At 34.3% G+C, this 27,962-nt stretch overlaps 1 protein-coding gene across 2 annotated transcripts in view; it reads left to right on the top strand.

The window, feature by feature from the left end:
• The window catches only part of Memo1 (mediator of cell motility 1), a 91,843-nt gene extending 65,281 nt beyond the window's left edge, over positions 1-26,562 (top strand). For both annotated transcript variants that reach the window (XM_051181856.1, XM_051181857.1), the window contains 4 exons: positions 5,405-5,547; positions 14,318-14,394; positions 24,452-24,556; positions 25,891-26,562. In XM_051181856.1, the coding sequence (XP_051037813.1) occupies positions 5,405-5,547; positions 14,318-14,394; positions 24,452-24,556; positions 25,891-26,022 (457 nt within the window). In that variant the 3' untranslated portion in view covers positions 26,023-26,562. The remainder of the gene's footprint in view (positions 1-5,404; positions 5,548-14,317; positions 14,395-24,451; positions 24,557-25,890) is intronic.
• The last annotated feature ends 1,400 nt before the right edge of the window (positions 26,563-27,962 follow it).

The raw sequence follows: 27,962 nt of genomic DNA, 5'->3' as shown, positions 1-27,962 counted from the left end.
GCATGTCCAGGTACAGGAAGAGGAGATGACCATGCATTGTTACTTACATTTTGTGTTATGCCACTATTCTGCTCACAGTATGTTTTGAGAAACTGGTAATTGCTGTGACAAAAACCAGGAATGATTTTATTGTCAGATTATCCATCAGTGAAAGAAGGAATGTTTTGTGTTGGATCTTGTTCCCAAGGCAGTATTGCAGATTCTTAATTTACCTGCTAGAAATAAAAATTAGTTAAGTGGAAATGATTATTATGTATTATCTTCCTTTTGAATGTACACAATGTAACAAGACCTGAAATTATAGTCACCAAACAAACCCAGGATAACTTTTGTCCACTTTAACTTCAGCCTGCAGTTTTTAATGGTTATAAAGTTATATGCTTTGTTTTGTTCCCTTTCCCCATTCTTTCGTAGTGCAATTCATAGTAAATTTCACTACCAAACACATTTGACTTTGAGAAGTAGGATATGTAAGAATTATATCTTGAAAAAAATGAACAGATTATTAAATCATAATTCCTATGGGAGTGGTTTTGTTGGTGCTGGTGGTTTGTTTGTTTGTAGTTTACAGTTTGATCTACTTTTTTCAATATTTACTATTTTTTAAAATTTTGGTTTTTACACCTTAAAATTTTTAATTTAAAAAAATGTGTAGAAATAGTAAGAAAAATAGCATTGAAAGTATTTGATTGAGAGAGCGGGGAGGTGGTGGCGCATGTCTTTAGTCCCAGCACTTGGGAGGCAGAGGGAGTTGGATCTCTGGGTGTTTGAGGCCTGGTTTACAGAGAGTTCCAGGACAGTCTCCAAAGCCACAGAGAAACCCTATCTCAACAAACCAAAAAAGAAAAAAGAAAAAAGAGAAAAAAAAAAAAAAAAAGAAAAAAGAAAAAAAGAAAGAAAGAAAGAAAGAAAAAGAAAAGGAAGTATTGATTGAAAAACAGTAGTGTTTTGGGGCTGGAGAATTGGCTTACAGTTAAGAGCACTTGTTGCTCTTACAAAAGATGTGGGTTCAGCTCCCAGCACCCATATGGGCCTAAACAACTGTCTGTGACTCCAGTGTTTAGAGATCCAACATCATATTCTGGCTTCCATGGGCATGTGTTCAAGCTATACAGACATTCATGCAGGCAAAACACCCATCATGCACATAAAATAAGAATAAATAAATACTTTAAAAAACCATTTATAGCTGGGCATGGGGTGGTGTGTGCTTGATATCCTAATATTAGAAAGACAAAGACATAGCAGCACTTGTCTCCAAACAAACCCAAAACACAAAAGTTAGCAATTATTCAGGTTCCTTAAGCATGTCTTAGTTTTACTATTCCATGTTTTAGACAAGGAAAAGTTGGAGAGTGTTCCCAGCTCCTTATCCCTCTGCTTTGATTGACTCTTTCCAATTTTAAAAGTTCTTCATGGTTAGGATTTGATAACTTTTTGGAGATACTTGTAAAACCCTATTTTTGCATGGTCCTTTTAAATAATGAAGGCTGTTATTTATGGTTATTATGTATGATGTTATAAACATTTCTTGTACAAGTCCTTGTGGCAACATACATTGTTTTGTAAGTAGGATTTTATTGGAAACTAGCCACACCCAGGTACTAATATATTGTCTTTGGTCACTGTCCTTCTGTAATTAATACTGAATGTTTTTGTTGTGGATAATGTGTGACCCAGAAAACCTAAATGTTTTGTGAACCCTTTAAAAAGAGTTTGCAGTAGGGCGGTGGTGGCCCATACCTTTAATCTCATCACTTGGGATGGAGAAGTAGGTGTGGAGCTCTATGAGTTCAGGACAGCCAGGGCCACACTGAGAAACCATGTTTCTTGAAGAACAAACAAAAAGAAAAAAAAGATGTTCCCTGATCCAATGTATTAGTTGAATTACGTTTTAGCTCTTTAAATTCTTGGATTCAGTGTTAGATTTTGTGACTGGTGTGAGGCAGAAGTTGTAAATTTCTTGCAGGTGGGGGGAACTCATCTTTAGTTGGACGAGTAGGTGAGGGTATTTTTAAAATTCTGCTTCATTGGATTTGTTTGGTTAACATTTTCCATGAGATTTAGGACATTTTTAGCAACTGTTTTTTCTTTTGTCTGTTTGGGACTAATGCTAGTTTGGATGCTTCATATTGTCTTACATTCTCTAATTTTCTTCATATTTCTTTGGTATTTTCCTTAACCCCTTAGTTGAGGACAAGTCTTTTATGTGGCCTGGGCTAGTCTTAGTCTTGGCTTTTGATCCTCTTCTCTTAGCCTCCTCATGTTGGGGCACTACCATACCTGGCCTCTTGATTCCATTTTTAATTGTAAACCTTCATTCTTATTAAAATGTTCATTCTGCTCTTTAATTCAGTTAGGATATTCCTTATTGGTTTATTTGTCAAACACACACTCATGCACATTTTTAAAGTGGTGTTTTAGGTAACCTTTAATTCTCTGAGTATATTTCTCATAACAATTTTGAAATCTACTAACATTTATTGAGTGTTATACTAGAGTGTCATAGTTTGCTTTTCTCTTTTCTTACGTGGATTATATTTTTTTTCCTTGAACTGTACATTTTATAAAGTCTAGTAGTAATTCTGGTTTTCATTTTTTCCCTCCAGGCTTTATTATTTATATTTAGCGTTTTATATGTGTCCCAGCTCTAGGATGTTTTCCCACTATGTACTTCCTTTGGTCAGATTTCTTAGCTTTTAAGAAATTAATATTCTTATGTTTTCACTTGGCTTTCAGGGACTTCACCAGTGATTTTAGCCTAGTATTTAGGTTGTACCTAAACATCCTGAGCCTAGAATGCTGTCACAGTTTACCAGGGAGTGTTGTGTACTTTGGAGAACCTAGTCTTACAAGCCCAGTATATTTCTAGTTCACCTCTGACTTTCTCTTGGGGTTTCTTATGTCTTCCTGTCTGAGCAATTTATACCTGAGCCACTCCCCGAGCCTTGCAGCATGGCTTGTGTGATTAACTTCAATTGTCCAGTTTCTTGTCTCATACTAGGAAGGCTCTTGGTGACCATGGGATCTTTTGAGTCAGCCAGTGTTACTTGGAGGGTGAAAATCCCATCCCTTAGGATTTAAAGATGACTTGATGACTTGTCAAGTGTGTGGTCCTCCCATTGCTAGGATCTCCCTGTTAAGTTTGTGGCTAATCGGAGGCTTTTGGTGTGCTCCGTTGACTTCAGGCTAAGGAACATGTAGGATTCTCTGTTTCTCACTTGGCAACCTACAGTGTTCTGCTGTGGTTGGTCTTCTGTGTCTCTGGCTCTGTGTCTCTTCCTAACAGGAAGTTAACTTTCATGAAGAGACTTTTTGTTTTTTTTCCTTTTCTTTAGGCAACTTGTGTGCACAAAAATCATTGTTTAAAAGCTTTATCCACTTTTATAATTTTTTCTGTACTTTCTTGGAAAACCTAGATTCAAACTTGTATTTTAAAATCTGAAAGTACTTATTTTTTTATTTTTATAATTTATTTTTATTTTATGTGCATTGGTGTTTTGCCTGCATGTATGCCTGTATGAGGGTGTCAGATTTTGAAGTTACAGATTTTGAAGTTGGGAGCTGTCATATGGGTGTTGGGAATTGAACCTAGTTCCTCTGGAATAGCAACCAGTTGAGCCATCTCTCTAGTCCTAGTACATAGGTTTCAAAGTCAAATTGCTCCTCCCCCCAATTCATGCTCATGGAGACAGAAAAGAAAATTTTAAAAAATGGCAAAGGAGGCTGAAATGGAGAGCTATGATTCCCTCCCTTGGTTTCTTTGGCGGACGGACTTTTTCTTTGTAGACATAGATTTATATGCTCATTGAGATTATTCAAAATTTGGTGAGTCTTTGGAGAATAGATTTATTGTTTCTGCAGAGCAAGCTGTCTGCAGTTGATACTTTATGACCGTGTGCTCCATGTGATAACTTGCATCAAATAGCTCTTGTAGTATGCTCCCTCTAAAGATATGGGTACTCATTTTGAGTGCTGTGGGGATGGTTCTTAAACCCATCTCACTTGCTTTCCTTTGCTCCTTATAATTTGCACAGCAACTGCTTCCTACTATATCATAATTATTTGCAATCTCTTTGATCTTTGTGTATTTCTTTTTTGGAGGTAGTTTTTGAGGTTAGAATAATTCATGGCAGTTACCAAAGTTTTATTAGAAGCCAAAATTCTCTTAATTAATAATTAACCAGATTTTTAAAAGAGCCCTTGTTTGCTCTGTTACTTAGCAAACTAGTAAGAATCAAAAAATGAGATGTCCCATGGCAGCTTCCTCTGCCAGCTTTTTTTTTTTTCTTACACCATAGATGCAGATTCTGCCCAAGAAGCCCCTGAATTGCAGAGGGGCTGGAGATCTGTATGATCTGTTAATTGCGCAGTTGACAAGGGTAAGGGGGCTGTTATAGGGGAGGTGTTTGGGTACCCTGAAGTAGTGGTATGTAGCTAAGCCAACATTTATTTTGAGATTACTTAAACTTAGTATTAAAACAAAACAAACCCTTTTATGAAGTCTGTCTGTCCCGTGCCAGGTAATTAACATTAAAAAGTAGTTATAATTCTGAATTCATAAAGTCCTATTTAAAACAAGTTAGACAAACATAATTTATGCTTCTAAAACTCTGACTCTAGGACCATTGACAAATATTAAAATTCCATTATATGAACAATTTTGAATATTTTGTAAAGTGAAGTAAATCATAGCCATTTAAAACATAGTTATTCATCCGTTTTTCTTTTCGATAAATTTGTCAGTCAAATGGAACTGGGTATATCATAAATGACATTGGTGGGGGGGTATCTTTTGGGGGTATATTAGAAGTGAATATATCCTTTAATTCTTTTGTTGCCCTGGATGTCATTGAAGTTTGAGTTGTATTGAGGTTGGCATGTATCTGACTATTAGGGTTAAATTGTGAGAGTGCAGTTGACAAATCTCACAGGAGCCAAATTCAAGTTCTGTAGGTTGTGCTTGGCAGGTTTATAGAATAAATGTGAGAAATGGCCCATGTTTACAGAATCAAATTAAAGTAGACAAGGAAGACTTTAGTGCTCTGAAAATGGCAGGACTGGACAGGTGATTATAACCTGTGTGAGTAGTTGGGAATAATATGATGAACTTATTTTTGAATATATTTTATACCTAATAGTATAATAGCTTTGTTTACTTAAAGTAGTATACATTTTGGTAACTTAAATAGATACTTTTAATATTCTGTACTTGTTTTTAAATCAGCTACAAAATTTCTTTTGTAGATTTTCAGGATTCAACAATATGATTTTATATCTATTATCATTATCACTGTTAATAAATGTTCCTCTTTTAAATGCCAACACAATTAGAAAAATTTTTAAATTTTAAACAGCTTAAATGACTTTTGTTTTTATTTTTATTTTTTCTGTTTTCTTTAAGCCATAAAGATGAGTTTACCATTATTCCTGTACTGGTTGGAGCTCTGAGTGAGTCAAAAGAACAGGAATTCGGAAAACTCTTCAGTAAATATCTAGCGGATCCTAGTAATCTCTTTGTGGTCTCTTCTGATTTCTGCCACTGGGGTAAGTCCTAGATTTTAACATATGGTGGATGCTATGTATTTGTGGTTAAAGGGTTCTTTTCGTTTCAAGCTCTGATTCTCAATTCTTTATCACTCTTTGCAAAGTTGTATTTGTAGTAGCTATGTTTAAAAGTGAATAAAAACAGCCTTTCGGTCATTTAAAAGGATTGGCAGAGGATATAGGCACATTTCCAAAGGCGACTGGTACAGTTGGATTCACACTGTGAGGGCATCCTTACTTTTGAACTCTTCTGATAGTGGGAGTGAAAGCCTATTAGCCCCATATTTGTGTTGCATACATAAGGTGTAGGTTCTTGGAGGTCAGGTTTGGTAGATAGAACAAATTCTTCACTATGTGCTGTACTGGTCCTTCTCTGACTTTCTTTTCTGTAATTAATCTCTCTCTCTTTTTGGTGAATATTTTTTGTCCACAATTTCAGTCAGTTTTTTGAGTTGCCTTCTATTACTAGAACATAGAGGCTATTAGCACTGTGATCTTCACTGGTAATACTTTATAAAAATAAGGACTCATAAGTGGGCTTTGTTATTATTGTAAATTAAGAGGAAGTATATTTTACAATGACTAGATCATTATGAAGTGATACATTGCGGATTTCCTCTTCCAGTAAACTGATTTTGCATTCTTTGAATGTTATTTGCTTTCCTTTATCTTAATTGTCTCAGAATATTTCTTAAGTTCCATTCATTTTAGGCTATCTCTTTGACTCGTTTCTTCACTATTTTAAGTCATACCCATTTGTTCATCTCTTCTGCTTTTATTATAAGGAAACAAGACCATACTTTTTAAGGTAAAGCACTAGAATGCCAGAAAACCTTCTTAGTTATCTAGGGAACCCTTTGCTTTCTCTTGCTGGAATTGAGTCAGTATTTTACCTGGTTTCTTGGGTTCTCTCTTACATCCTTGTCGGAATAGAGAGTTATTAAGATATCCTTGCAATTCGACTGTCTTCCACTGCACAGTTGTTAGGATGTGTGAACCCTTAGCACTGTTTGCACTAGTTCTCCTTGAGTGTGACTTTCCTCCTAGGGAAAGTGTGAAAACACCAGGATACCCTTTAGATTTCATTGTCACACTGGGAAGGAATTTGAAGGATGAAGAGACTTCTGGAATCAAACAAGTAGAGTTCAGAGAAGTTGTTAAACATCTTAGAGTGTACAGAACAATCCCCTACCTCCACCCAATGAAAAAATGTCTGGTTCAAAGTTTATATAGTGCTGAGGTCAGAAACCTATCCTTAGGGTGTGAGGGTAGCTGGGTTTCCTTCTGAAGACTTTCTCTGGGCTCTTGAGTATCTCATTTAGCTGTCTAGTTTGTATTATTCTTTCTGGCAGAAGTAATTGTTTATTCATGTAACCATATTACTTAGATGCTAGGGCTCAGGTAGAGTCTTAGAAGGGAATTCCTGTTTCATGATTAGAACTTTAGTCATAGTTGATCTTAAAAGTAAAGAGTACTGTTATTAAAAAGAGCTGCTTTTCTCAGTGTTGTGAGTTTCTCTCAGGAACAAGACATGCTCATGTTTTGGAAATAAAAATTTTGAAGCAAGTATTTTTTCCTTTTGAAGACTCTTAAGAATCACTTGATACTGTTCTCTTGATGCTGTTCTCCAGATTGCTCTTTCTAGTTAGCAACATAGGCAACCACAACATAGAAACCTGCATAAAATGTGGGGTGTTTTGTTTTATGACAAGCTGTCACTGTCTAACCCAAACTCAGTCTTCCTGCATCTGCCTTTGAGGTGCTGAGGTTGTAGGCATGAGCCACCAAGTGTGATTACCCAGGCTAACCCAAACTTGCAGACTTCTGTATCTGTCTCTAAGGTGCTGAAATTGCAGGTATGAGCTACCAAGCCTGGTAAATAGATGTTAACATTCCTGCTTTACATGTATATGGGTCATTGACCCTCTGACCTCACCAATAAATTATTATTACTATTATTTTCTCTTTTGAAATGGGTTTTTCAGTGTAGCCCTGGCTGTTCTGGAACTCTCTGTAGATCAGGCTGGCCTCAGACTCAGAATCTGCCTTCCTCTGCCTCTGAGCACTGGGATTAAAGGCATTTGTCACCAACACCTGGCTTTTGTTTTCAAACAGGGCCTTTCCTTGTAACTTTGGCCTGGAATTCACTTTGTGGACCAAGCTGGCCACAAACTCACAGAGAGCCACCTGCCTCTGCCTCTTTGCCTCTGCCTCCTAAGTGCGGGGCTTATAGGAGTCTATCACTACTGTCAGGCTAATAAGGAATTTTTAATGCAAACATACCTTATTCTACAGTTGAGAGAGAAAAATAAATTTGTTTTTATAGCTAGTTAAGATTCGTAAAGAGTTATAAGCTGTTTTTCCTCAGTGTCTAAAAAAATTAATATCTGAGTTGTAATATAGGATTTCCAGGTGATAATTGAAAAAAGAACCCCCCCCCCCAAAGTTTTCTAAGGCTGGTAAACATTACCAGTGAAGACCATCCAGGCCTGCGTTTACATTTGGTGGTTAAGCGATGGAGCCTTTCCCAGAATTCCATATTTAGCTTTCATAATCATCACTAAGTCACTTTACTTACACGAGACTCTAAATCTTTCTGGGTAATTTGACCTGCAGTATGACAGACAGTTAGGTGTGACATGGATGATATTTGAAAATTGCTATTACAGGAAATAGTAATTGTCACTTTGTAAAGAAACACTTTCTGTTTTTACATGCTTAATCATGCTTAATAAGCTGAATCATTAGCCAACTATAAATTAAGCCATCTTAGGAATCAAATTTCATGTTTTTTTCAAATTTATGTTCCATGTCAATGCGTTAGCTCTTCATGAAGTTTGACGTTTTATTTTTCTTTCTCCTTTCTCCCCCTCTTGTTGAATCTTGCCATCTCAGGCTGACCTTGAATTTGCATCCTTCTGCCTCAGGTCCCCCTAAGTGGAATCACAGGCATGTATCACTCACTGTATCATGCTCTTTTTTTTTCTACTTGTAAAGATAGGGTACATGTTGATGTTTTTAAAAATTAAAACCATATAAAAACAATCATAATAGGTGAATTCTCAATAATTTTACAGGAATGATTCAACTCCTCAGTACATAGGCCTTTAACATTTCAATACTTTAGGTTCTTCGTAATCCCAAGTAGGTGGTTTTTGAAGTAAAATTACTTAATTGATTATGATGTACTTCACAAGTTATTCAGATAGATATACAAAGTGGGTCTTTGTTTTTAATTGAATTAGGCCGCTGTTACTGACGCCTTTTTCTTCTTGGTGTTTGTTCTCTTTGTGTCTTGTCTGGCTCTGTGGGAATAGTGGCAGCCGTGCTCACACAGATGCTTGTTGGGAAGCCGTAGTCTCCTTGTTGTCAGTTCTTCCTATAAAAATATATTTTGCTTTAATAGATTATTTTTAATTTATTTAATTTAGAAACAATCTTATTTTACATTATAAATCACAGTTTCCCTCTCCCTCCCATGCTTTAATAGATTTTTATCTTTAGACAGATAACAGAGGGATAAAAGTAGAGACTAAAATATTCTGGTATTCTTTAAGAAAGAAAAATGTCATGTGAGGGGCAGGAACCTATGTTCTGCTATCTTGTTCTTTCTGTCTCCTCTGTGGAGTTCCCTAAAATGTTCTAATCTGTGCTCCGAATCTTGTCATCATCTAAGACATAAGAAAAATGCATTGGCACTATGGTATAAAATAATAATAATCCTCCTTCACCATAGCTACTTTTGATTTTTTTTTTTGTCTTAACATATTTACCAAATTCTATTAATACTTAATATACTTACCAAGTTCTATTGCTGCATAGCATGCTTACCAGATTGTACATCCTGGAGGATGGTTCTATGTAGGAGGAACTAGTCTGGACTTCTTTCAGTTATCTAAATAGTAAATTTTTATTCTGTTTCCCAAGTTTCAATTCTGGTATTCTCCATATATACTATTCTTGTTTGTTTTATGTCTAAACAGAAATTTATGTTTCCAAGTTCAGATGGATAGATTTCATTAGCATAATTTTTTAGCAAGCTATAATAAAGTTCTAAGGGAAATTAGACCTACAAAATTGGAAGTGAAGTAATCTTCCATTAATTTGCCTTCATGGTGGTTTTACAAATCAGTTCCAATAAATTTACTAAGTGTTTATGACACTATTTTGTGAAAATATGAATATAATCTACTGTAGGCTCTTCAGCAATTTAAAATTTGCTTAGAATTATATCAATTCTTTTTTTTTTTTAATCATCTTGAGCTACTTATTCAAAGTGATCTTACCCAAAGGCATATAATTTATACTATGTTCAGATTTCGTCCCCCCACCCCTCCTTCCGAGATAGGGTTTTTCTCTATTGCTTGGAGCCTACCCTGGAACTAGCTTTGTAGACCGGGCTGGCCTTGAACTCACAGAGATCTGCCTGTTCAGATTTTCTGTACTGTTCATTAAGTGATTCATATATATTCTTTTTCCTGTTAAGTTTCTTAGTGCAAGGATATTTCCACTTTCTAAATGCTTACATTGTTTTGAGTATGTTAGCTTATTCCTAAAATGTATCTTATCAAAGGCTGTACGTTTGTTTTCTCAAATCTCTCTGTACATCTTTGTAACAGATTTAGGCTTTTGATCTTTTGCAGTATTGGTTTGAGGCTGATACTTTCGAATTGTAACAGAATTCAGGATGAATGGATGATAGTATCTAATTGTTAGAAAGGATGATCTTTTTTTATAGAACACAGATAGTATTTTTTGTGAAATACATTTTTTTCTTTGACTGTGATTTCAGTTATAGGTGTTCCAGGTTTAGGACTCTGTTGTAGAATGGCCTGCTAATCTCCCTAATGGATTTGTGTATGGGTTCAAACATTTGAAAAAATGGCTCACCATTAGCGAAGTGATGAGTAAATATACACAGAACAGTTTCTGTTGGTCATATATCTGAAAGACTTTCCTATTGATTGATATTTTGGGGGTTTTGTAGATTAACATTTGTTAGGTCATTGCTTATTTCTGCAATGTTTCAGTATAGCTTAATGTTGAGGTATTTAATTTTTTTCTTTTTGTTTTGAGATACTTAAAACATAGTGTTGGTTCTTGTACACATCCATTGTTGTTTGTCCTCATTAGTTGGTTGTTGTGTGTTAAACAGACATCCTTGGAGCTTCCTCTCCACACTCTGTGAATCCACTCATTAATCACCAGTCACCTTTGGAGATGGGAAAATTACTTACCTGTATTTCTTTTTCTCAGAAAGCGTGCTCTGGAATGGATTCACAAATGAGCTACCCTCCTTCCCTCAAAGAGTAAGGTTTCTGCTTTACAGGATTTTTTTTTTCCTTGGGTTATTTTTCCTCTCATCTTTTGAATTTGAAAAGAACTGAGGGAAGGCACCTGAAGAACCCACTGACTTACTCCCTAGGGAGTTCCAGAGCTTGTCCTGCCCCTAGGGCGGTGTCCATGGCTCCTAAAGCTAGAAAGCTCATACTTGAAGTTGAAACAGGGGCTCAAAGAATCCATTTTCCTAGTGTACCTTCTGAAAGGATAAGTTTCAGGTAAGTAATTTTCTCTACTATGTGATATGCTTTATTCATACTTAGAAAAGGATGTACAGTTCCTGTTCTTCAGTTATGGAGACAGCTATTTGTTTTATAGTCAGCTTCATAGTTGCCCTGAAAGTCAGAAATATAAATATTTATAGAATAAAATATATTTTCTCCTGAGATATATGCAATCAGAATTTACTTTAAATGAACAATTCAAAAGTAAAGGTGCATTTCTGATCAGTGTATTATCCTAGTACTGTTATTTCCTTTACAAATGAATGAACTCTTGAGAAATTAACTTTTAAATAAGTATCTTGACTCAGTTTCCCAGCAGCAGTTGACTTGTATATTTGTGTGTGTATGCACATGCATGTATATGCTCATGTGCATGCATACATACATACATATATATATACATATATATATATATACACACACACACATTCAGGCTAAGTAAGATGAAAGCAACTATTTACTTCAGATTACATACTGTATCTCTCTATTGACTAGGATGGGTTGTTCAAATAATTTGAAAATACTTGTACAATTTTAAGAATTATCATGACAATATTATGAATTTTTATGAGGAAAATATTCAGTGGCTACATGTACTGAAAATTTAGTTTCTTTATTGATATGAGCTATTCATCTTTGTGTTTAACTTTTATGTTACTGTGAGTTGGTCACAAAAAATAACAGGTAGCAAAATACTAAACATTTGTTCCAATTGGTTTCCTGTGTATACTCTTATTTGCATTGAATTACTTGATGATTTCAGTATTTTAAAGTATTTCAAACATCTGTGCCTTTCTTCAGAAATGACTTTAAAGTTAGCTGGAAGGTCATCTATATGATATGACATCACATAAACATACTGTTAGACTCCTTTCTCGCTTTCCTGGCAGGGTTGATACTTGAAAATAGCTCCTCACTTGGAAGTGAGCAAGGACTTTGGAGTAGCAAATAAATGTCATAAAGCATCCAGGAATAACAGTCTTTTATAGATACCAAGATTTACAGATAGGAGCAAGGAAGAGATTACAGTTGTATAAACCTGAAATAGTTCGGGTTTAAAAGAATCCAGACAGAGTACTTTGATTTCTTCTAGAATATTATTTTTAGAATAGTGGCAAGGAAGCAGAATTTCCACAAGAGATGGGCAGTTTTATCAAAAGAAGTTTGAAATAGATAGAAATGTAGTACAATAAATTGAGTCAGTAGATTAGACAGATGAGATGTAGATTTGGCTTTATTTAGTCTTCTTACAACTATCTGGCAAGTGTGGAAAATGGGTTCAATTTTACATTCCTCATGGTCAGACAGTCATTACTGTGTGTAATACACATTCTCTGAAGAAAAGCAAAGCTAAAACTGCGTCTTAAAAATTTGAAAGAGAAACTTGATGCATTATTTAATATAAAGGCATTGAGGGCTAGCAAGGTGACCTTATGACTAGAAGTGCTTGTCAACAAACCTGAAATCTGAATTTGATCCTTGGGGCCCACAAGGTAGATAGAGAGAACCAGCATTGCAGGTGGTCCTCTGACCTTCACTTGCACGCTGTGGCATGTGTATCCACTTGGACATGCATTTACATAAAAGTAAATTAAAATATAGAGGCATTGAGTGATAGGTGATCATTGCTGTCTCCAAGAAATAACCCTTCTAGTTCAGAGACTACAGTAGATATCATACAATGGCTGGCTGCATGCATCATCTTTGTCATTACATACAGAGAGCAGACTCTACCTTATATACAGCCTGTTCAGTTCTAGGATACCAGTTATAAGAGATCTTTAGTAATAGCTCTGTGGGAAGTTAACAGTTATCATATAGTCAGTGGCATTAGAAGATAATATAAACAGTTAAATATGAAAATTAAAGAATATGGTGTGTTTTAGGAAAGTATGAGAGAGATTGAGAGATTACACCAACAGATGAAATACTGCATTCTGTGATATGTTTTTTAAAGGATATCAAAGTGAATTTTATAATTTTGCACTGATCATTATATGTAAGATACAGTTTTCAATAAGATGAACAGGAAACTTAAAAATATAATAATCCAACCAAATCTGCTTTCACAGTTGTGAGGCTAGAAGTTGGACTTATTATTGGTTCTAGATATGATGCCTAAGGCATAGTTATGTATACTGGATGAATATATCGAACATCATTAGAGATGCATTTTGGCAAAACTTTAAAAATTAGGAAAATATGGGCTGAAGTGGCTCAGTTGTTAAGAGCAGTAGCTACGCTTCCAGAGGACCCAGCTTCAATTCTTAGCACCCAGTTGGTGGCTGATACCCAAATGTAACTCCAGTTCTAGGAGATCTGACATTTTCTTCTGTTCTCTACAAGTACCAGACATACATGTGGGGAAAAACACCCACACACATAAAATAATTAGAATATAAAAATGAAACATAAAAGTAAGGAATGATACTGCTGAAAGTTATATGAGAGGTATCTCAAATACACGATTACACCATAGTTAAATAGTCTATAATTAGTTATAGATACTAACATTTGGATTTCATATTACTACAGTAGGAAGTAATATATTTTCCAAAATTTGGTTTTTTTTTTTCCCTTTTTTAAATTTCTTTTTAACCTCTTCATTTGAAGAAGAGCTGAACATTGACTATTTTGTGCTTTTACTTTTAGCTGAAGTTTTATGTCAGTGTAGATAGTTGATTTATTCATTCTTTTGTGAATTCCGTTCACATTGCACAAGGCCCATGTATCAATCCTTTTGCTTAAAAAAGTAATGGCTGTAAAAATTGAACAAGCTTTTGTCAGGGAGAGTGGCAGTGATAAACTCATTGAGTTGTTACACAGGTAGTTTACTTAAGTCAGATTTTCTTGAGTCATAGTCTTTGGGTTTACCCTCAATTATAGATTGATAGAATGTTTAACAATGTTTCTACCTTTAAAGCTCTTTTGTTTCCTTATTCTTATATTGCTGGTGATTTTAAACTTTCTGCAGTATTAAATAGTTTTTAACATCTTAAAATTCTGGTGATGTGTCATTTCCTTATTTATTACCTTCCCAAATATGCCTCTTACCTTTGTGTTGAGGGCTCTTGGAAATTGATTCTTGCAGAGGCTTAAGCTGAGCTTTGCCTTTTGTGAGAACTGAAATGATTTGGTAAGCGCTTGCTTTCTTTTTAGCTTCTAATTTTTCCCTATTTTATTTTGTACATGATATTTGTTTCAAGGTCAAAGGTTCCGTTACAGTTACTATGATGAATCCCAGGGGGAGATTTATAGATCCATTGAACATCTAGATAAAATGGTAAGTCTTTCAGGTGTGGGTTAATGCTCTAAAATATTTTCTTTATTCCAGATTAGTGATTGAGACTCAATATGTTAACATATACAATGGCTTAACAGTTGTTCCCTTTTTTGAATTAAAAGTACAAACTGCAATGTGTCCTTGAATGAATAATTCCTCTAAGAATTTTCCTTTATCATACTTCTGTTTGATTAGTGAGAATATTTAAGGGCAATTAGATAGAGATTTTATTTATATTTTGGAGAAGTATTTGGTTTAAGGGGCTGCAGCATATTAATGCTAGTTCTTCTGTTAAGCTGCAGCAGTAGATGCTGTTGGGATACATGGCTGTAATTCCTTGCTGGCCATCTCAGATAATAACTTTCAGTCTTTCTGAACTTTGTTACTGTTCTTTGAAATTTATTAAATAATTTAGTTTCAATTTTTAGATATGGTTTCTTAATAGGCCAAACTTATTCTTGAGTAATGATGGGAGATGCCATTATGTATATATGCTTCTCATACTGGTTAATGAATAAAGCACTGTTGGCCAATAGGAAAGCAAGATAGGAGGGACTAGGAGACAAGGAGGAAAGAGGAAGTAGTAAGGAGGAGTCAAGATGGAGAGTCTGGAGAGAACAGAACCGCCATTCCTCCGCTCTCGGTAAGACCACGTGGAAATACATAGAAATGGGTTAATAATTAAGATAGAGCTAGCTGATAAGAAGCTAGTAACTGGCCAACAGGATTATATCAAATACAGAGTCTCTGTGCATTATTTGGGGCTGGCGCTGCGGAGGGACAAGACCAGACCAGGTGGCGGGCGGAAAAACCCATACCCGTTACAGAGTAATGCTAAAGATTTTATGAACTACTTGATAAAGTATATATAACCTAAAATTGTGTCTGATTGGAACTCCAGTTTTTCAGTTAACACCCTTTTTCTTCTGGAAGTAATGACATTATAGCCCTTTTATTTTATGTTTTTGCTGTGCTGTGTCTTAAGCTCAGAGCAATTGCTGTCCCGCTAAGCTGCACTCCCAAGTCTGATGGCATGTTTACTATGACAGTTTTTTAGTAATTTAGCAAACTTAAATTTTGTCTGCTGAACTTTAGGAAGTTTTACAACTATATCATTTTAATGTTCTTAAGTTTTTAAAACTCCAGAAATATTAAGTTAGGAATTAATAGTGTATTCCAGATTTTTCTCAAAAAACTCCTAAAGTGAATTTACCATAGTGAAATTAATAACTTAAAAATGTTGTAATTTGAGTTTTGGTTATTTCAATAAAACCTCTTATAAGTCCTATTGTTATATATTAATTTGTATTTTCATTTCTCATTTATCATATTCAGTTTGAACTTGTCTGTGGTCTTTAGCTTATATCTATTAAGGAAACTACAGAAAATACCTTAAGAAAACTGGATTACTTGATGAGTACAAACCATTTGCTTTTCTCCCCTTTTGTCTTTTGCTCATTTTTATAGCTATTTAGATTACTTCTTTTTGGCCACTGGGCTTTCCAGTGTTATTTTACCCTGTTTTTCTAAATGTAAAATTAAAAAATACAATTCTTATTTTTTCTTAAATTATTTATAGTTATACTTTAAATTAAAATAATGTGACTTCTATTTACTGCCAGTATAAAATATATATTGATTTCACTTAGAATGAAACAAAACTTCCTCAACAATGATTTTTGATCTTTATTGTTTAATGAAATTAAACTGTAATAGATCGAATTAAATATTTTACAATTAATTTTACTTTCATTTTATCTTTAACAGTGATTTTTTTTAAATTACACATACGGTTTACATTATATTTTAATTGTGCATTTCTGGTTTAGAGCATAAAGTGTTAAACATTAAAAAATTTTTCTTTAAAAATTTTTTTTTGAGAGGTGGGTATTACTATATAGCTTTGTCTGACTAGAAACTTTCTATTCGACCCAGGTTGTCTTCAAACTCATCATTCCTCTTGTGTTGGGGTTCTAGGCATGAGTTACAGTACTTGGCTGGAGACAAATATTTGAAGTCATTGCTGTGTGGAGGGCAGGTAGAAAGGAGGGAGGTCAGTGCCATTGTCCAGAGAGAATGGAGCTAAGGAAAGGGTAGTTAGGTCAGAGGACACACTGATGTAAGTGGTGAGGGAGTCAGAGAAAAGCCAGTAAAAGCCCTGCCTAGGGGAACTAAGAATGAGTGATGGGAGGAGAAAACTTTTTAACCAACAGGGACGAGAGTGTCCAGTTAACTTTGTAAGAGTGGTTATAGAAGAATTAAGTTAGAACCTCAGTTGGAACAAAGAGGTATCCAGTTGGCAAGAATGTTCTCTGTCCGTTTGACTGTGACAGGAAGGAGCATTGTTTGAATGTTACTTGGCTGGAATGAGCTGATCCACCGAGCATAGTCAGAGGAGGACTTTGTCTTCCCCCCCTTTTTTCTACTTCATACCCTTATATAACACTGATATAAAACTTTATTTCCACTCATACCTAACTTTGCTTTCTAAATCAGGATGGAAGTTGAGATCATTTCAAAATCCACAGTAGCATTAATCACTAAATTTCAGAGTTGTTTTTCAGAGATTTGACTCTCAAAATATTATCACACATTTGTTCCCATTCCTCCACCTGGCTCACTTCTTCATTTCTTCTATTTATTTAGGAATGACTATTTAGGGACTGAGGTTTGGTAGCTCAGCATTAGAGCAACATGCTTCGTTTGCATAAACTCTAGTGTGTGCTTTTGTCCACAGATAACTGTAAGGAAGAATGACTGTGTATGTGTGAAATAGGAACTATTTGTTAGTGGTATGCATGAAATTTCCTTTTCATTAGAATTGTCTTCGTTTGTTCATTTCCAAGCTGATCTCAGACTTGCAAACCTCCTGACCTTATCCTAGTAGGTATATGCCAGAACACCCTGCCTCAACATTTGGTGCTGCTTTAGCACCAAAAAAATTCCAAAGCACAGGAGGGAGGGAGGGTGTGTAATGTGTGTATGTTTAACAACATTTTGTGAAACAGTACTTTTAGCACCAAAACCAGTAAAAATCTCTTGATCCACGACAGTTCTTTCAAAGTTCTTATTTACCAGCTTAGTATTTTCACTGGAATGTCATGTAAACAATTTCCAAACTCAACATGGCAACTATGAAAACTTCTGATTTTCTCTTGACAAAAGTCTGTTTTTATGGACTTTTAAAAGTCATTTGTTGGTAGCTTATACTTTCTTGGCTGCTATTATAATTAATTTTCAATCTCAAAAAGCTGAAAGTAAAGCCCAAACAAATTAACCCCCCCCCCCCAGGGTTCCTCTATGTAGTCCTGGCTGTCCTGGAACTAGCTCTGTAGACCAGACTGGCCCTGAACTCACAGAGATCCCTTTGCCTCTGCCTCCCAAGTGCTGGGATTAAAGGGGTGCACCATCACCTCCTGGCCCCAAACAGATTCATGCAAACTCACATCATACTGTGTTATTCTTCTGGTCCAAATCTATAATATTGTCCCATTTCAGTAGAATCCCTGTGTTTACATCAAATGACCTAAAGGGACCAGCATGATATGCAAGCCTACTTTCTCTTCTCTTTTCCACTTCTCTCAGTCTGCTGTGGACAGACTGCTGGTTGACACTGCCAACTTCTGTCTTTTGTTCTTTTTGTACTTAACTATTTCATGTGGATAACTCAAGTTTTTGCTTAGATTTTGCTTTTAAAAAACAGGGTCCAACTATGTAGCTAGGACTAACCTTGATTAACCTTGAACTCAAGAAGATCAGCCTGCTTTTGCTTCTGTTTCTGATCCCCAGTACTGGGATTAAAGGCATCCTACCATGCCTGGCTTCTTATCTAGCTCCTAACCCTTCTAGTGGGGTCTGCTGGCCTACCTTGTTTACTTTACATGCTGCACTTCATCCTTCCAGCATTTGTTCCCTGACTGCCCAAGTGTGTTTCATTGTTAACTTGTAAGAGCCACATTTCTCTCAATCAAATACTTAACATTTTTTTCTCTGATGTATCCAAAGGGCCTGGAATAGTGATTAGAACATAAAAACTCAAATATTTTAAAAATGAATGAATATAATAATCTTCCTATATACACAATTAAAAACATGAACACACTAATATGAAAGTGAAATAAAAGGAAGGTGACTTAAAATAAATTAATGTCTTAAATGTTAGTGTTCAGACACAACTATGTTAGAAGGCACAATGAGGCAGTTAGATTCTTGTATATATAGAGTATCAGTAAAACAGCAGTAAACACAGACTTCTGCATTACACATTACATGGCTGATGCTTTTGTTGCTCACATTACTATTTGGCATTGCTGGGTGACTTGATTTTTTTTTTCCACCAAAGGGTGAATAATTCTTAGTAAATAAATAAAACTTTTAAATAAAAGAAACTACAATATTTCCTCACTTTAGATGATGATTCCATCCCTGGAAAATTCATTCTTTATTAAAACAATGCAAAACTGTTTTCCTGTTGTTATATGAGGTAGAAATGGTACAAGTAATGAAGAGTTTTACCTAAGTTACATGTCAAAACAGTTATTTGTGTATAGAATTTTCCTATATCAGCATCCTTAAATCCTATCAGACCTTACTTGGTATTGAGGACAACCAAAAATATGTTTGTACTATTTTCTTGTGGTCTTCCTCTTCCTGTGAACAGCAATGTCAGCTTACCCAGCTTATTTCTACTTTAATACTATGGGACTTAATTCCTTTTTTTTTTTTGGTTTGGTGACTCTTTTCTGTATGTCTATCAATCATCTATGTCTGTGTTGTAATTCACAGTATAAGTTTATGTACTGGTGTAATTTACATGGTTTTGAAGATTTCTCTGTTGGTTGTATAGAAAGCAGATTCTACAAGGTCAGGCATGGCATTTTTAGGGAAGAAATGATAACTTGGAGATAGTGGCAGTGGGTTGGAAAGAAATGGATCAAATGAAGATTTTTGAACAGGAGGCAAAGGTCCTAATAGACTCTTTACTGGTTGCAGCTCAGGGAGATGTGAGTTTGGGAATGATAGTAAGGCTGCAGCCAAGAAGAGATGGCCTGTGGTGGGAATAGTTAAACAACCTGGCATTACACTGAATATACCCATGAGACTCTTGAGAATAGACTCTGTCCATCCCTGTCCCTTCTATAACATTAGAGTCTCAGCATCTTCCTCACTAACTCCCTACGTTTGTGTTAGTGTTAACTCCCTACGTCTGGTGACATAGATCATGGACTGGCTTCTTAGAATTTTTCCTATTTAGTTTAGAAAGGAGAGTCATGTTTATTACATGAGTGGTTGTATATAGAGAACCAGTAAGCCCAGGCTGACTTCTAAGTCTGCCTCAGATTTCCTTCCACTAGATGACCAATTACTAAAACCTTACTTCAAACTTTTATTTAAAAAAACATGGGATTGGACTTCAAAATAAACAAATAGTTGTTGTGTGTTGGTGTATCTGATCTTGGTATTTGTAGTAATGTTTGACTTGGATTGATTTTTGTGGAGCACTTACAAAATATATTTACATGTAGAATTTTTGAAATCTCAAAAATTTGTCTTACTTATTAGCATATTGTTAGTTTGACTTATAAGCTAATTTTTAGAGTATATAAATAAATACTGGTTGGCTCTCAATAAACTCCAGTGGCTTTTTGTTTAAGAATATAAAAACATTAGTATTTCTGAATATACTAAAAAGTTGATGGTCTGAAAATCTAATCTGAAATGCTCCAAAATCCAAAACTTTTTTGATGTCACAAATGAAAATTGCAAACCTGCACTCATGTGACAGGTGGCAGATAAAAGAGCACTAACAGAATCATGTAAAGTTGCCTGAAGCAATGAGATGTGTAAAGCATATATGAAGTATTAATGAATTTTGTATGTAGGACTTTGGTTCCATGCCCAAAATATTTTATTTACATACAAATACTAAAAACAAAAACAAAAACTTACCAGAAACAAATCTGAAACACTTCTGTTGTCAAGTATTGAATAGAGCATGTTCAACCTGTAAGAGCTATCCATTTTCAAAGTTAGTAGGCTAGAAAGCCTTTTAGTTTATAAGAGTTTGAAATGTATAATTATTGAGTTACTTAAGTGGTTTTTTGTTTTGTTTTGTTTTTTGAGACAGAGTATCTCTGTGTAGCTTTGGAGCCTGTCCTGGAATTAGCTCTGTAGACCAGGCTGGCCTAGAGCTCACAGAGATCTGCCTGCCTCTGCCTCCCAAGTGCTGGCACTAAAGGCGTGCTCCACTAACGCCCAGTAGTAGGTTTTGTTTTTTAATTGGACAATAATCTTACTATTGCTCTTAAAATGTTAGAAAGTAAGCTATTTTTAAGTTGCAAAAGAACATATCTTTTCTTTCTGAAAAATGTTCCCAGCTATAAGCTTTGAATGTCTGGGAAACTAATTATGAAAATAGACAGAAAGATAAATATGTATAGGGAAATTGTGTCTTATAAATGCTATAGTATAAAAAATAACTAGTATAGAATTGTAAACTTTGAAACTCTGATTTTATTTGGCTTTTTTTGATAAATAGTATTTTGTAATTTCAGTATTTATGCCAACAAGCAGAATGTATTTCAAGACACTGATCTTGTAAATTTTTGATTTCTTGAAATATTAGCCATATTTACATGTATTTTCAATATATAGTATGTGGTGTCATTTTGCTATGCAAATTTTTGGGAGTATACCTTTTTTACTATGCTAATTTGGGGGAGTTTCATTACTGACATCGGCAAATTATTTGGTAGGTAGATTCTGAAAATGTTATTGCAGCCATTCATTTTATTAATTTATTTATCACTTTGTTTAATTCGAAAAGCAGCTACTTTCTTTTCTTCCTACTATTTCGAAAGGAGAAATTGTTAGTTGCAATTTACTAAGTCATGCTTCTTTCTCTTGAATTTATACCATAACTCCTTCATTATTTAACAGCATTCTTTCTCTGTAAAGTAGCCGCTTACTAATGCCTTGGGTCTTAACACTGCTGCCTTAGGCTAGGGTTTTGTTTTGTTTTTGGCATACAATTATTTATACTGTTAAAGTTTCTCTTGATTCCTCTTCGGGAAACAAGGACATTTCCTTTTCTTTAACATATATCTATCTTCAAATGAATGGATTACAGTTCTGATACTTTATGTTCTCATTAACTATGTGGTCATTATTAAACAGGCATGGTTTTTCTTATTTATAAATGCATGTAAAATGCATGTTACTCTTGTGTTGGCTGTTTCTTGTTTTATAATAATAGCTGTTTTGTTTAGTGTAGATACATTTCTGTTTTGCTTTAAAAGTGGGGAGGTACTTACAGAACTCTGAATTTGCAGCTCTTTCAGTATCACCTGCTCAGTTTCAGATTGACCCTTGACATCATGGGCTTTTAGCCATTGCTTGGAGAATCAGAAAAATGGTAAATTTGATAATACACTCCCAAAGTTAAGACCTTAGCATGTGTTCTGTAGATTTCTAGCTAAGACGTTAAATTATGAAGTATTTCCATACTCTTGAGGGATAGATGTTTCTTGAGGCTTTGATGTTTCTACTATCGCTTTCTAATCTGAAACTGAAATGTGTTGACTAATTTCATTGTATATGGGTTTTATGTAAATAGTCAAGCCCTAGGGAGCTTTCTGTTGCCTGCTCTTTAACTCACTAATCACATCTCCAGGCTTGTTAAGAATAGGTAAGTTACCTAGACATATTTGGGATGCATTTTGGTTTTTCATCATCTTGGAATTTGGATAATAGTATTGAATTAGCATTTTTGTCTTTTTGAATTTTGGTACCACTAATTCTATACTTATTGTCAAGTATATGTGATATGTTTGTCAGTATTCTGTATTACTCACTGGATGTTCCATTTTATAATTTTATCCTCATACTTTTATTTATGTACTTTATAAATTTTCTGGGTTGGAGAGGTTCATGAGAAAAGCTCCCATTTCCTCTATCTTTATAAAGACATGCCATTAAACCATCATGTTTTTCATAGGTTTGAATGGAATGGAATTAATTCCTATCTAGCAGGCACTTAATACACTTAAAGAGTTTAAATTTTTGACACATTTTTATCTCTTTATTTCCATTTTTTATTTTGTATTTTCCAGTTTATCTTTATAATTTAATCAGTTTAATCTTTATTTTGAGCTTCTTATTTAGTAGTATCTTCTATATTTGTAGTATTTTATCTCTTCATTAAGTATTTCTTGGTCAGTTATTTAGATTCCTTGCTTTAAATGTAATTCATTTTCTTCTCTTAGAATTTATAGCAGTATATAAGTATGATGCTTGTTCCAAACATGCTCAGAGATTTTGGTACTAAAGTGTATGTTGGAACTTCTCATCCTAGAGCTAAGTGGATTCTATTTATGACTAGCTGTCTAAACCTTCATTCAGGAGCATTAAACTTCTCATAATGTGTGTATCGATTGCAGTTACATCAATGTGTGAAGAATCACTAGTAAAATTCTTGATATACTGTGATAAAACCAGTGATTATTGAGACTTTTTATGCCCATTTTCATGCATAGGAAAGTTATATCTTGACTAGCCATATTTCTGGAAGAGAGTTAGAATTCTATCATAGTATTATTACTTGCTGGTTTAGAATTACAGTTTCTTTGCATCATATTGTGTATTTTAGGTTTCACTTTTAATATTTCTTTAAGCTTGTACCAAATGTTTTTGTTGACCCAAAAAAGTCCCCCACTTGTCAGGAGAAAATCAATATAGCATTAAAAACTAGTTAAGATTGGTTAGTTATTAGTGTATACGCACAGTGGTTCTACACTCATATTCTTAGTCTTATTCTTGAATAGTTATTATGGAAGATGTGGGTATTTTGAAAAAGTTTTGTGTACAGTTAAGGTTTTGAAGTTTCTACTATAAAGCTTTATGTCACTTATTAACAAAAGCCATTTCCAGGTGACTTTATTTTGTCATTTGCCTGGTATTCTTTATGCTTTTAGACTGTTAAGGCATGAGTAGACTGTAGCAATCACAGAATTTTTCAGGTAAGGCCACTGAAATGACCATTTATATTTTTCTCAAAAGACATTAATCTATTATATTGAATACAGATACAGAGAGGGGTTGATCTAGATAAAATAATGTATGGTTGGGTGCACAAATTAGATTCAGTGATTTACTGTTTCAGTGAACAAAGTTGCTCTGTTTTAATGGATTGAAAATGTTATATGAGCTGGTGAAATGACTCAGTGGGTAAACATGCTTGTAACCAAGTCTCCTCACCTGAGTGCAGTCCCTGGAGCCCACATGGTGGGAGGAAAGAGCAACTCCATAAACTGTCCCCTGGGGTCTAACTCATGCCTTGCCAAGTGGATGGCTATAGTTTTTTTTTTTTTTTTTTTAACCTGTGCATATGTGCATATACACAAATAAAATGTCAAACAACTAAAAGATGTAAATACTTTTGGAGACTGCAAAATTGAGTATAAGCAAGTGTTCTGTTCATGGTGGTTTGTTTAGCAGTCATCTAAAATTTCCTAATTACAAACTTCAAAGTCACTGGTTTAAAATAGGGAGTGAAAAGCTTTCCTTCTTAATTCACACCAACCTGTTACTAAAGTCCCCATCGCTTTAGGAATGTTGAATAAAATGTGTTCAGCATTTTCTTACATTGTTGTATTTTATCTGATTCCTAGGTAATCACCGACTGTTTAAAATGTTATACAGCTATAAATCAAACTTACAGCTTTAAACAGCTATCAGTCAAAATTAGTTTCAGATTTTTTTGTGTGTGAAAGCTTTTGTAACTATCCTTTATGTAGGGAAAATACAACATTGTAATATGTGTTGTGAAGTAAATGTCCACTAGTAAAGGTGATTTATATGCATCTAAACTTAGAAAATAATCTAGAACTTTTTCTATAAACTGTTAATTATTATGAGATTACATTTCATGAATGATTTTGATAATTTCCAAGGGTTATTTTATGTATTTTGTCTATTTTTAATTGAGAAGTTTATAAGTAAATTTAAAATATAATTAAGAAATAATAAATTTTGTCTTTTATTTCCTTTTCTTTTTTAGGGTATGAGTATTATAGAACAATTAGATCCTGTATCTTTTAGTAATTATTTGAAGAAATATCATAATACTATATGTGGAAGACACCCCATTGGGGTATTATTAAATGTGAGTATCCTTAAGAAGCCTTGACATCTGATTGCTATCCTATTTCAAAATACCTAAACTGTTACCATTTCAGTACATTTGTAACATCATTGGCTCTGTGCATTTTTTTCTAGTAACAGCATTATAGGTTTTTATTATTTGTTTATTTGTGTAAATTCATCACAGGAATACAGATCAATAATTTCTGTTAAGAGTTATTTTGAAGACTGTCATGTCTTCTCTTGACTCAGTCAATGCTGATATGCTTGCTTTCCTTTTTCAGAAGATTGAGTTTCAGGTTTGTGTGTCTGCAATCATGTGGGTGCATATACACATGACTGTTCTATACACTGTGAGAAATTAAATGGATGCTCTTCATGATCTAACAGTGCAAAATAGGTTGTGTGTGTATTTTTCTCCTAAACAATAGTGGTAAAACTTAACTTTGTTTACAAAGTGTCAGGAGAAGCCAGGCATAATGGCACATGCCTTTAATTTCCAGCATTGGGGAAGCAGAGGAGGCAGATGGATCTCTGTAAGTTTGAGGCCAGCCTGGTATAGGTAGTGAGTTCCAGAACAGCCAAGCTACATAGTTGAGATGCTGTCTCAAAATAAACAAACAAAACAACAGGGGGGGAAAAAAAAGAATTCCAAGAAAAAAGTTTTGGTTTAGTTTGATTTTAGAAAGATAAATATGAATTCTCTTAAAGAAAATGTAACACTCTTTAAGGAAAATGAGAAAATGTCTTCTTAGGAACATGCGGTAAGCTCATTTAATTTGTTTGGAAAGGTATAGAAGAGGAGGAGCCAGCAGGTGAAACAAGAAGTTTGAAGGAACTGTTCTTTTAGGAAGCTTTTTTATCTTGTTGAAGTTGTTCATATTGATTGAAGAAAAAGTCTGTCAAGGACCTAAATTAATTTCTGGAACTTAGGTTAGTATATACCACACTAGTTTTTTAGAGTCTGCATTTACTCAAGAGTTAGTTTGGTTTTTTGTATGAAAGAAATTATAAACCAGTACATAGTTAAAGTAAAAATTATACCATACTTTTATATCTGTGAGTTAAATAGACATTTCAGACTCAGTCTAAGTCAGATGAATAAAAGCCTTTATTATGTTAAGACGGGTGGCCAAGATATAGAGAAAAGCATACATCAATTATTTAGAAGCTAGGTTGGGACATATTATTTGTGAGAATGAGATAACGAGGTTTTTCTCAATTTAGTATGAGGCAGCAGACATTCAAGAAAGGGTCATATAAGTTGGTTGTCAAATGTGCAAAGTCAAGCTCCCAACATTTGCAGTGTTGATTTTTTATATGATGTGTGTCATAATCAACCTTTTCTTTTATTAGGCTATCACAGAGCTCCAGAAGAATGGAATGAACATGAGTTTTTCCTTCTTGAATTATGCCCAGTCAAGCCAGTGTAGAAGCTGGCAAGACAGTTCAGTGAGTTATGCAGCTGGAGCACTCACGGTCCACTGAAGCTCCGACCCTCAGGGACGCCACCTGCACAGACTCACACTCTGTACTCTGTCCGGGGTTCAGCCTAGCCTTTACCAAGATGTTGGTTCTGGTGTGGGGGGATTCTGAAACCTCAGACTAATAGAACTCTCTTATCTTCTTTTCTAGTAGGTGTAGTCCTCCTTAATTTCAACTCATTTAAAAAATGCTTTATAGGGGCAGTGAAAGGAAGGCTGGAATCAGAATATTTTGATTAAAAAAGAAAAGATGACAATGTAAAGGCCCAATTGGCATACAGTTTTTGAAAATGACTTGTAAAGCATTTAGCATATCTGAAATTTGCACTCTTTGCAGACTCATGCACATATATTCCGCTTTCAGAATAGTTTTGCAGAATGTACACAGACAAAAAAGGGTGGAAGCTTTTTAATAAAAGAAATTGCATTTATAAATGACCTGTATTAGAATATAAGAAATCTCCAGTTATAGGCAATTACTACCCATGTTGTACAACAGATACCTTCTATTTTAGTTGCTAATAAAGGGCTACACAACTCAAAATAGTCTGATTTAAACTTATTGCTTTGTGGTATAAATGGAAATTTGTTTTTTTTTTTATTAATTCCTTTTCAGATTTTTTGTTGAAATAGCAAGCCTCAGCTCCTATGTAAGAACATTAGAATATATTTTTACATTTATGTGATTTTTTTTAAATCACAGAAATTATAGTCATATAATTTTAAAGTTAACTTTCAAAATTAAAGTCATTTCCTTTTTGTGTCTGACATACCCTCATGTCATGATTATATTGTAGTAGAATATAAATTCAAGATGCTTTAAAAACAAGTAGATTTAGTTCTTTACTTCAGATACTGTGTTTGATAGTCTGCAAATGTAGAAACATTGAGGAGTGTTACTAGTGTCTTTCAAGTCATTGCAGACTATACACCACCATGGTTTTTTTTTTTTTTTTACTGCTTTAAGCAATTTGATTCTTTTACTTGAATTTTTAGGAAAAAAAAAAATCATTGACAATAACAGTAACAAGGCCTACTGGATTGTGGTAGTCCTGCAAAATTTGTTTTTGTTTTTATGGGTGGGGGCATGATTTTTGGTGCGGCTCTTCCAACTAAAATAATGGTATGGTGTTGTATTCTTTTATCATAGATTTATTCTAGTCATTTTGGCAAAAAAAAAAAAAAGTGTAATTCATTAAGCCATCATGCATGTTCTCCATTATATACCTGTTTTAACATAACGCTGGGTGTCTATATCACATCGGACAGTGTTTATATCTTCAGTGTTATACCCAAGTAGCACAATTTTTAGATGCCTTGCACCAATTTTCTTTGGAGATTTGCATTTCTTATTTAATAAATGCCAATTTTATATACTCAAGAATGAGAGAAAATACTACCTTTTAGATTCTAAATTACCTACTTATACATGTAGGGATTATACTCTTATACATCAATGATTTATTTTCCATTATTTAGATATGCTTTTGAGTACTATAAATATCCTTTATTTAATACAGATTATAAATATTTCTGAATTGACAATAGTGAATTTTTGAAGTATGTTTTCTGAGTATAAAATTTGAAAATACTGAAAAGTCAGAAGAAAAAAAATTATCTACAATCTCACTACCCAGAGATACACTGTTAAATGTTTTTCTGTATTTACTTTTAGTCTTTGTGTTGTTGATGAGTGTGTATGTGTTTGTGCGTGCACGATAACAGAATTGGGATTATAGTGCTCATACAGTTGCATTATGCCCTGTTACCCTAAGTATCTACTACCTATGTCTTTGAAAATGCAATTTAAAAATTGCTGCCTAATGTATTACACTATATGAAGATAATCAGTTCTCTCTTTTAATGTTAGGCAGTTTCTATTCTTCGACAATTTTATAATGGTATGGACATTCTATGTAAAATCTGAACTCTATATTAGACCCA

The sequence above is a fragment of the Phodopus roborovskii genome, unplaced genomic scaffold (genome assembly GCF_943737965.1).
Source record: "Phodopus roborovskii unplaced genomic scaffold, PHOROB, whole genome shotgun sequence".
NCBI lineage: Eukaryota > Metazoa > Chordata > Mammalia > Rodentia > Cricetidae > Phodopus > Phodopus roborovskii.
Note: the sequence above shows the minus strand (reverse complement) of the source record. Positions and strands in the feature narration are given on the sequence as shown.